Raw genomic sequence first — 10,779 nt, forward strand, 5'->3', positions numbered from 1 at the left:
AGAAACTATTTGGCAGGCCTTGCAAAGGTTCGACGGTATGCTGATTCAGTCCATACATGAGAGTACTTAACCTTTCTGGTAAAGTTGATAACTTAACTAAGAATATTGAGAAAAATCAAACAAAACTCTGTTTAACAAATATTGCAAGTCAAATCTGAAGTAACGGATTTGAAAGAGATAACATCAACCTTGATTAGAGAAAAGAATTATGTACATCACAAGATGGAACAATCTGAAAATTTCAATAGGAGGCTCAATATACGGGTATTGAAGTTTCCTAAATCACCAGCCTTAAACCCGGTTGATTACTTAAAAGATCTACTATATTCCTAATGCTGTTACCAAGGCTGTTGAGGAAGGAAATTTGGTACAAGAAGAACTAATTCAAAAAGATTTATCTGCTATGTTGGAGGATTCCTTGTCTAAAGGAAAAAGGGGGACATTGTTTGTCTCCTTTGTATTTGAACAGGACTTGAATTTAGTGATGAAACTTTATTTCCGTAACTCACGTGTAATTTTCTCTGGGCAGAGAATCTGGATTTATCCAGATAGCTCAAGGATTACACAAGAACGTAGAAAAGAGTTTCTGTCTATGCATGATGAAACTAAAAAGTTGGGAGCCTCCTACTTACTGGCATACCCCTGCAAATGTTTGATTCAATATTTGGGGATTAAGTACACCTTTTTTCTACCATCACAATTAAGAGCCTTTCTAGACCTCAAAAAGATTTCTAGAGATTCATAGATCTAGTTAGATAATTTGAATGGTTGGGTTTGTTGATCAAAGTCAACTTTCCTTTTTTGTATCCGCTCCATGGGTTAATGGATCTCTCCCTCCCCCCCCCCCCAGTTTAATGGTGGTCTAAGAAAAGAAAATATTTGAATTTCTTTACCAATATTTTTTCCTACCTTTACAAGTTTATTCTCTGTATTTCTGTAACAAGTGTTTACTTGTGTTGTTATTGCAAAATAATAATTTAAAAAAAAAAAAATTCCAACAATAGTCTGCCATCATATGTGCATTCCATCTTCCTTGGTGTCTGGCTTCCATTGTTTTTATGGCTTGGTGAAATCTTTCACCTTGCTCTTCGCTTAAATCATCAAGTTCTCTGGAAAGCTATAGATTTTCAATAAAACACACACAAAAAAAAAGATGACATAGAAACATGACGGCAGATAAAGGCCAAATGGCCCATCCAATCTGCCCATCCGCAGTAACCATTATCTCTTTCTCTCTCTCTCCGAGAGATCCCACGTGCCTATCCCAGGCCCTCTTGACTTCTGACACAGTCTCTGTTTCCACCACCTCTTCCGGGAAACTGTTCCACGCATCTACCACCCTTTCCGTAAAAAAAATATTTCCTCAAATTACTCCTGAGCCTATCACCTCTTAACTTCATCCTATGCCCTCTCATTCCAGAGCTTCCGTTCATGCGCATTTACATCATGTAAGTATTTAAACGTCTCTATCATATCTCCCCTCTCCCGCCTTTCCTCCAAAGCATACAGATTGAGATCTTTAAGTCTGTCCCCATACGCCTTATCAAGAAGACCACACACCATTTTAGTAGCCTTCCTCTGGACCGACTCCATCCTTTTTATATCTTTTTGAAGGTGCGGCCTCCAGAACTGTACACAATATTCTAAATGAGGTCTCACCAGAGTCTTATAAAGAGGCATCAATACCTCCTTTTTCCTACTCGCAGCCGTTATACTATCGACTGTAAAAAAGCAAGTCATTCTCCAAAAAACGCTCAAGCAAATGAGGTTGGTGGAGAGTAGCGAAGACTCTCTAAATATGCATGTGCCCATCACTGGTTACAATGATGGGCACATGTTGGGGTTTTTTTCATTTATTCAGCACAAAAAAACACCCCAAACAGAGGGAGAGATGCCCAATGCCTCCCGCTGCCAACCCTCCCCCCCCCCAACTCCTCTCAGCAGCGGAAGAGATGCCCAATCTCTCCCACCCAACCAACTCCCCCACCCTCCAATTCCCCTCAGCAGCAGGAGAGTTAGCTGCCTATGCTCTTCTGCCGCCATGCAGCCCCCTCCCCGTGCTTCCGACCTCCCCTTACTTTTCAGATAGCTGGCCAGGGGGATGTCTACTCCCTCCAGCCAGCTGGCCTGCCTCTTCAAAATGGCAGGCCTTCCCCTCCCCAGTGCAGATTGTTTAAGGTCCCTCCTATGGGCAGAGCCTTATGCGTCTGGGCCAATCAGAGCCTTATGCCCCTCCCCAGATGCATCCAGTAATTGTGCAGATAATGGACTTTAGCACTCATGTTACAGCCAAGCCTGTGTGTGGTCGTCTGCCTTCTTGTTGCCAAGAAAGTTTTTCACAAGAACAAATGAAGACCAAGCACATGATTCGATTTCATTCAAGGCTATCGACGGAGAAAGCCCAACTTACTGGAATAACAGACTAAATCAATCCTCCTCAATCAGACACAGAAGAACCCATTCACTATTCTATTACCCACCATCCAAAAATGTCAAACGAAAAAAACTTTATGACAACCTAATAGCCTCCAAAGCAGCTAAGTTGGACAAACAACTCACCACTCTGTTATCTTCATCCACAGATTACCAAACCTTCAAGAAAGAAATTAAAACCATACTCTTCAAAAAACACGTTAAACCTATCCAGCACAACATCCAACACTCTATAAACCCTTAGTACTCTCTAATTTTTCTAGTTACCAAACATTATCTAAAACCCATACTTCTCCCTTAAAATTTTATCTCATCGTTTAATCTATTACTTCAAAGTTGAAATGTAATTCTTGTTTTAGTTTGGATGTAATCCGCCTTGAACCACAAGGTAATGGCGGAATAGAAATCACTAATGTAATGTAATTCATTGATGCTATGAAATGTGGGTCATTTATAAGTTGTCTGATCTGTGGACCATCGAAAATTCTTGCCTTCAGTTTTTCCATGGTAAGTCCAGATAACATATGCGCTATGTATTCAGTACATGAACTGTCTTTTCATCAAGCCTAGCTTTATATGTAGTGGTGGCAGTATGATATTCTCTCGTGCTACCAAAGGTACATTTCGTCCTCCAACCTCCATATATTCCCTCGGAGGCCAATCCTTTTTTGCCTCTACTATCCCAAAGGCATAAAAAGCAAGGACACTGTGTAGCCGCTTTGTTGACCAAGAAAAAAACTAACCATCTCCAAGTCTACACAAGTCACTCACTGATATTGGTAATTTATCTTTTCCAAGACCAAAGAGATGGCCTTGCATTCTTCTTTCATCTTAATAGAGTGACCGATTGGAATAGAACTATAAATTCAACCATATCTAAGAAACTAAAGCTGATGCAGTCTATCCAACACAATTTTCTGAATCAGCGCCTCAAATAACCCCATAACAGGTAAAAAAGCCCAAGGGATCAAGAAAATTTTTTTGTTGTTGTTGGCCTGCATTATTCCTGGCCATTACTGGAAGAGGAAGCCTGTGAAACAGCCAGAAGGAGCTGGGAATATGGAACATTTTGCCACTGGGGGATGGCCCAGTGGTTTGGGGGAGGAGCTGAAATCAACTTCAAAAGATGAATGACAAGTGTTAAATTAGGGACAGGCTAGCTGAGACCTTTGGCAACCCAAACCCTTGCTGAGACCTGAGAAGATTAGGGGGGATATCTTAAACCTGGCAAAATAAACAGGGGTTGGGAAAAGAAAAGTCAACGTGCTTCTGCCCAGTAGCTGGGGAACTGAGAGTAAAATATTGGTCTGGAAATACAGAGTCGAGAGTAAAATATTGACCCCACCCCTAGAGGGAGGAGTCTAGAAATCCAGAGTTGAGAGTAAAATATTGGCCCCCACCCCTAGAGGGAGGAGTCTGGAAATCCAGAGCCGAGAGTAAAATATTGACCCCCCCCCCCCACCCCTAGAGGGAAGAGTCTGGAAATCCGGAGAGTCTTGTGTTGCATCGGCCTGCCAATTAGGGAGGAGAACTGCACCTCAAGAAGTGGACAGGCGGAGAAGGCAGGGTCCACGAGAAAGTCTGGCAGCTAGGGGTCTTGCCCAATGAGGCTTTGGGAAAAATAGCCAGGAGGCCAGCCCAAGTTTGCCCTCCCAGGCAGGATGGGGCAGAACCCACCGTGCATGGGAAGTTGACAGTGGATTAAATAAGAGGTTTTACCTGCCATCACCTTGTTTTTCAAGTACTGCTTATACCAGCCTGTTAGTAAAGTTGGACTGTGGGTTTTTTTAGATTTTTCAATAAATCCTCGTAATAACTCCTTTTTTCTTTATTCATTATGTTTGTAATGTAATGATTGTAGAATGTATAATTTTTTTTTTTTTAATGATTTTATATTCTGCATATTCTACAATTCTATGCAGATTACAAATTATTCAGATACTCAAGCATTTTCCCCAAGCATTTTCGGCGGGCTCCCACTCTTTCTAATGTACCTAGGGCACTGAGGGGGGATTAAGTGACTTGCCCAGGGTCACAAGGAGCAGTGCGGGATTTGAACCCACAACCCCAGGGTGCTGGGGGCTGCAGCTCTAACCACTGCACCATTTAAAAACATTATAAGATTTAATAAGCAACCAATGCTTTTTCAAAAAGATGCATTTTTAAATGCTGCTCGAAATTTGGCAAATGAGGGGGGGCATCTCTTTAAGCACCTCCTTTTTCAAGCTCCTTCTCTGCAGTAAGTCAACTTATTCCACAAAAACACTCCATCTCCACCTTTCTGAATCATCATCATGAATATTTTTATTTATTTTGAATTTCCTATACTGCCTTAAGTACAAAGACCTCTGCCCCGAGGCAAAAAGATGCCCACATCTTACAGCTTCCACATGCAGTAAATAAATGCCTCCATTTTGCTTTTTGCAATAAATTCAGGAAGACAGAGTCAAATACAAGCCTTCCACAAGCCGGAGACCTCCGTTCTTACCCTGGAAGCTTTGCAGGTCCTCAGAAAACAGGCTCTCTGTCCCATAATCCCTCTCATCATGAAGGAAAATGACCTCCCGGGCACCAGCATCATCTGCATTCTGGATCAGTTCCTAATCCAAACCGAAACAGAACAAATATTAGCATTAAGGTCACAGGAGCAGACACGAGAGAGGCACAGTGGTGAGTTGGCACTGGCGGTATCAGCCAGAGAATGGTGCTCTTCCGCCCTCACCCCTATGTAGAGTGAACAGAGGACTCCACGTTGCTTTGGAGAGACGGTTCTGTCCTGGCTATGGTTCTTAAGGGAAAAGAAGGGACTGCGAGTCCCAGAATGCACAGGGTATAAGACCAGGACTGGAACAGTGTATGCTGGATCATCCTACTCCTTTGTTCCCCCACTGCTCAAGAGACTTTGAGCAGGTGGGGGCTAGATACTCAGAAGAGAGACTTTAGAATGCTGAGAGGGGGATATATTTGTCAGTCCCCTGGCCCAGGAAGTGACATCAGAGGAAGGATGAGGTTGGCACAAGCAGTGCCAAGAGATGCTTCTTCAGTAAACATGTTCCCCGTTTGCCTTCCTTAATGTAAAGCTTTTCGGCTACTCTAACCCCCTCCCCCACCCCTCAGATCTGTGACAGCCCCCCCCCCCCCCCATCACCTTCAGGATCTGGCCTCCATCCGGGTACTTGTGCAGGATGTTTTTCAGGTAGGTCAGGAACGGGGGAGTCTTCTGGCAGAATCCATGCCTGCAGCGGAGACAAAAGAGAGATCACCAGGGCCTGCCCGACCCAAAAGGCACTAGGCTTTCGCCTGGGGCGGCAGCTTCCTGGAAGCAGCAAAGAGCACATGCAGTCGAATCAAAATAGTAGGTCCCGATAGCCCCACAGACTTGCACTGTGGGACGATAATAGTTGTTGAGTTCAATTAGCAATACCTTGGGGGGAGGGGCAGGCTAGAGGGGGTGAAAACCTGGAGATTCACCTAGGACGCCCACAAACTTTACTTACATTGGCTCTGGATATGAGGCATGGTAGTGTTTCAGCACTATCACAGAGTCTAAACCTGAGTACAAGGTGAGATAAGGCAGGGAACGAGGTGATGATGCTGGATGGCAGGGGTAGAGTAGAAGGGGGAGACGCTGGCAACCTAACTGGAGGTGGGAGGAGACAGGTCAAGGAAAGCAAAGCTTGGGAGGGGGACAAGTCAAGGAATGAAAGGAGATGCTGCTTACCTAGTTGGGGGGGAGGTCAAGGAAAGGAAGGGGAGACGAAAGCTACCTAGCTGCGGGGGGGGGGGGGGAGGAAATGCTGGTTACTGAGGGAGGGGGGAGGGCTCAGAGATCAAGGAAAGGAAGGAGATGCTGATTATCTGGCCAGATAGATAAGAGAAGGAAGAAAGGTGAGATTTTCCTTTACCGCATATTCACTGGGCAAATCCTGGAAACTTGACTGACTTTGGCACCACCAGAAGTGTAGAGAACGTCAACCGTGGGAGTGCAAAGGTTCAGATCTACAACCCTCCCCACCCACCTCACCTGGTATCTTATCCCTAAAGGTCAGAGGGAGGTTATTATCTCTTTCCACATCTATTACTGCTCTTCTCACAGTTGATCACTAGATACTGGAAGAATAATTTATATTTCCAACAGTTCTGATATCTTATTTCCTAATATTATAGCCATTTTTTTTTTGGGGGGGGGGGGAGAGGGGAGAAGTTGGTCAATGTCAGAACACAGCCAGGGCTTCCTCTTCCATTGTACTCTGCAGTAGCCAAGTGAAAGGAATACAATTCTAGCTTTAAGCTATTATTTTTCAGACAACATTCCTCGTTAGCCAGTGATGACTACTTGGACGGGGGGATAATCCACATGCTGTGTACTTAACCTGTTAGAAAGAGACCGACCCTCCCTTTTGAAGACGATGCGTAGTGGTCCCTGATGAGACCTGGAGGCACAACAGAGTTTTAAAACAGAAAAGAAAACCTGTAAAGGCACTAGTTAGGTTCAGATCAAGCACTCACCGCCTCCGTCTCCTCTGAGACATTGTTTTGAAGCTTTTAAACCTAGAAAAAAAAAACCAACCCAACAACATCAAAATGAAAGCATGAAAACAGTGACCACTACCACGATACCACTGAAAAAAAAATAAAGTTGATTTACCAAAGGTATGCACGCTGCTATTGTATAGGAAACAATTTAGTAGAAGGAGAGCACACGGCACTGATAACACCGGGAAGGGATGGATGTGTAGTAAAGCCACGGCACTAATAACGGTGGGAAGATCCGGAGCCTCACCTTTCGATCTGGGAGATGCAACTGTTCCTTCCTCTCCGGGACTCTGGTCTCCAGCTTCCTCCCTCTCACTATATATATAACCGGCGCCCTTAGACAGAAAGTGAAAGTGAACTGCTTAAGTTTCATTTCTCCGGAGGAATGAGAAGGAGTGGGGAAGCCTTGTCTGATCATGAATAAAGAGTTGCGCGGGGAAAGAAATCCCACCCATCCCCGCCCGTCCCCACCAGGATCCTCTCCATCCCCACCCGTCCCCGTTAGGATCCTCTCCGTCCCCACCCATCCCCGCAAGGAATTATCTCCATCCCCGCCCGTCCCCATAAAAAGCAGCAATTACTTCTGACAGGATCATCAATTCCACAGTTTCTTTTGTGTTTGCGCTGCTGTTTTCCTTGTGGAATCTCTGTGGTGGAACCCTTTTTTTGTTTTCTGTTCAGGTAATTAACTTATAAACCCCCTCTTTTACTAAGGCTGACGTGTCCATTATATTATATGGACGAACCATGCTTCCAAAGCCTTCCATCCCCGTGGGAATCTCGTTGGCTAGAGGGGGGTCCCCGTGGGAGTCCCTTGGGTTAGGGGGGGGGGGATTCCCACGATCCCCGTTCCCGTGCAGACCTCTACTCATGAATCCTCTACTCAGCCCCTCCTCCCTCTTCATTGCTGGAAGACTGGATCTGGGTGGAAAATCTGCTGCTGATTGTCAGAGAAGCAGCCTGGACTACAGAACCCACAATGCACAGGTTACAAAAAGGCAGAGCAGCCTTCTTATTCCAAAATGGGGCCTAGCTTCCACCTTACCCATATCCAGGAGGGAGATTTTAGGCCTGGATTTCTGACCACCTTTTCTTGTTGCATTATGGGGCTTCTAGCACCGATTTTTAATCAGTTCCTACAAATCCCACACTGCCTTGGGATGAGAGTTCGAACCAAACAAAATACTGTAACTTCTTTCTAGAAATGGGTAACTTGACAATGGAGTTGGGGGTGCTAAACTCAATTCAAATTACCCCTCCCTGGAACCACTAGAGTGTTTTTATGATATTGGGGGAGAGGGGAGGAATTAGGACCAGTTGCACAAATTCAGGCAACTCCATCTGCAAACCCTTCCTCAGAAACTGCCAACTTTTCAAATGATTGGAGGTACTGAACACCCTAAAACAGAGATGTCAAAGTCCCTCCTCGAGGGCCGCAATCCAGTCGGGTTTTCAGGATTTCCCCAATGAATATGCATGAGATTATTTGCATGCACCGCTTTCATCGTATGCTAACAGATCTCATGTATATTCACTGGGGAAATCCTGAAAACCCGACTGGATTGTGGCCCTCGGAGGAGGGACTTTTGACACCCCTGCCCTAAAATGACACCTCCCTGGATACATTGAAAGAGTTTGTTCAACATTGGGATAATCGAGTGTTTACTGGCCTCTTCCTGGCACAATGATACACACATGTGAAATTGCCAGCTTGCTCTGTGCCCTCTACACAGCGAAAACCAGTGGTTCCCAAACCTGTCCTGGGGGACCCCCAGCCAGTCAGGTTTTCAAGATATCCCGAATGAATATGCATGAGAGAGATTTGCATATAATGGAAGTGACAGGTATGCAAATCTCTCTCATGCATATTCATTCGGGATATCTTGAAAACCTGACTGGCTGGGGGTCCCCCAGGACAAGTTTGGGAACCACTGGCGTAAACCAAAGCTGGTTTTGCACTCAAATGCCCTAACTCAGGGGTAGGCAAGTCCGGTCCTCAAGAGCCGGAGCCAGGTCAGGTTTTCAGGATCTCCACCATGAATATGTATGAGATGGAATTGCATGCACTGCCTCCTTGAGATGCAAATCTATCTCGTGCATATTTATTGTGGATAGCCTGACCTGGCTCCGGCTCTCGAGGACCAGAATTGTCTACCCCTGCCCTAACTGAATTTCTCCTAGGACAAGCAGGATGAGTCAGCCACATATGGGTGTTGTCCCAACAGCTCCCAATTTGCGGATAAGCTCTCCCAAGCTGCCACACTGTAACCTTTCCCTAACATGAAGTGCCACATGCCACACTATTTACTCCTCCTCCACCAGTCAGGAACTCTGCCTCAGAGGGGGGGGGGGGCCATCACTGATGCTTCTTTAATCCATCCGGCTGGCCAGAGAAGATGTAGAGGGGGGGGGGGGGTAAGCCTGGCAACAAGAAGAAAAATAGGGGAAAATTCTATTGCCACTCTCCAAATTCTGCCACTGTAATCCACCGAGTGGTTGGGACAACCCTGCTTACCCCCCCCAATGCCTTTCTGTGAGTCCCTCTCCCTTAGAAAACAAAATATAAATGGACAGAAGGAAAACAAGGACTGTCTGGGTCCTCTCCTGCTGACCTGGGGCAAAAGCAGCCACCTGAACCCTCTCTGATGTTGCTCTCCACATTCAACTTCTTTATTTGAAATGTATTTATTTAAAAACTTCTAACCTGCCTAACACCGAAGCAGTTTGCGATAAAAAGAAACCCATCCATAACTGATTTTCAACAAACAGCTTACAAACATGCACAGAAAGGTGAAGAGAAAAAGGGAGTCTGATTTGCCTCAAGAGAAAAGGGGGGGATTGGTTGATTCATTCATTCAGTTTTATATCCCGTCCTCCCCCAGGAGCCCAGAACAGATTACAATTCAACATAATGTAAACCAGTAGCATGAAAAAGTTACACACACCCAATTTGGTTTCGTTCTCAGACATAGAAACATGATGGCAGATAAAAGCCAAATGGCCCCTCTAGTCGGCCCATCCACAGTAAGCATGATCTCTTTCTCTCTCTGAGAGATCCCACGTGCCTATCCCAGGCCCTCTTGAATTCAGACACAGTCTCTGTTTCCACCACCTCTTCCAGGAGGCTGTTCCAGGCATCTACCACCCTTTCTGGAAAAATAAGTATTTCCTCAGATTACTCCGGAGCCTATCACCTCTTCACTTCATCCTATGCCCTCCCATTGCAGAGTTTCCTTATTGCAGTTTCTTAAGTATCGATTTACAAGTCGAAATCTCAGCTGCAGACCCAAAATCAGGGCTGATGAATCACCTTTTCCTTAATAAGGGGAAGAAGGAAGGAGAATGAAAATGGGTGTATGAAAGGAGAAATGAAACTCACCGGGGAGGCTCCTAGTCAGTCTAGATAGAAAACTGTCCAATTTACCAGCTAGAAAGTCTTATATTGAAGGGAAAACAATTTCATCCTCCACTAAAAGGCAGAGATCTGTTTTCCCAGCAAATGCGGGTATTACTAAGGTTCGGGGAAAGGATCTAAAAATTTAAATTGCTATCAATTGTAGATCAATTAGCTTTAGTCCTCTCCAGAGATGCCACCATCCAGGCTGGAGCTTTCGGGATAGTCCTGGATTTCTGACCACTCCATTCTAGTGCATTATGGGACTTGCACACTGATTTCAAGAGACAGAATCAGGCACTACATAGCCCACAATGCTTTGCGATATGAGTTCAACATCAGGTCTGGCCCAAAAGTCTCCAGCATTGATCTGGGTAATCTAGAATTTCTGATACTCTATGAGCAAGTTTAACTCA

At 45.0% G+C, this 10,779-nt stretch overlaps 1 protein-coding gene across 1 annotated transcript in view; it reads right to left on the reverse strand.

Moving 5' to 3' along the window:
* Positions 1-7,232, reverse strand: part of LOC117368661 (sacsin-like) — a 45,461-nt gene extending 38,229 nt beyond the window's left edge. Inside the window, exons 1-4 of the mRNA XM_033962386.1 lie at positions 7,082-7,232; positions 6,943-6,984; positions 5,582-5,669; positions 4,922-5,033 (exon numbers count right to left, since the gene is read on the reverse strand). Coding sequence (XP_033818277.1) covers positions 4,922-5,033; positions 5,582-5,669; positions 6,943-6,965 — 223 coding nt within the window. The 5' untranslated portion in view covers positions 6,966-6,984; positions 7,082-7,232. The remainder of the gene's footprint in view (positions 1-4,921; positions 5,034-5,581; positions 5,670-6,942; positions 6,985-7,081) is intronic.
* Between the last annotated feature and the right edge of the window lie 3,547 nt (positions 7,233-10,779).

This window comes from Geotrypetes seraphini, chromosome 10, assembly GCF_902459505.1.
Source record: "Geotrypetes seraphini chromosome 10, aGeoSer1.1, whole genome shotgun sequence".
NCBI lineage: Eukaryota > Metazoa > Chordata > Amphibia > Gymnophiona > Dermophiidae > Geotrypetes > Geotrypetes seraphini.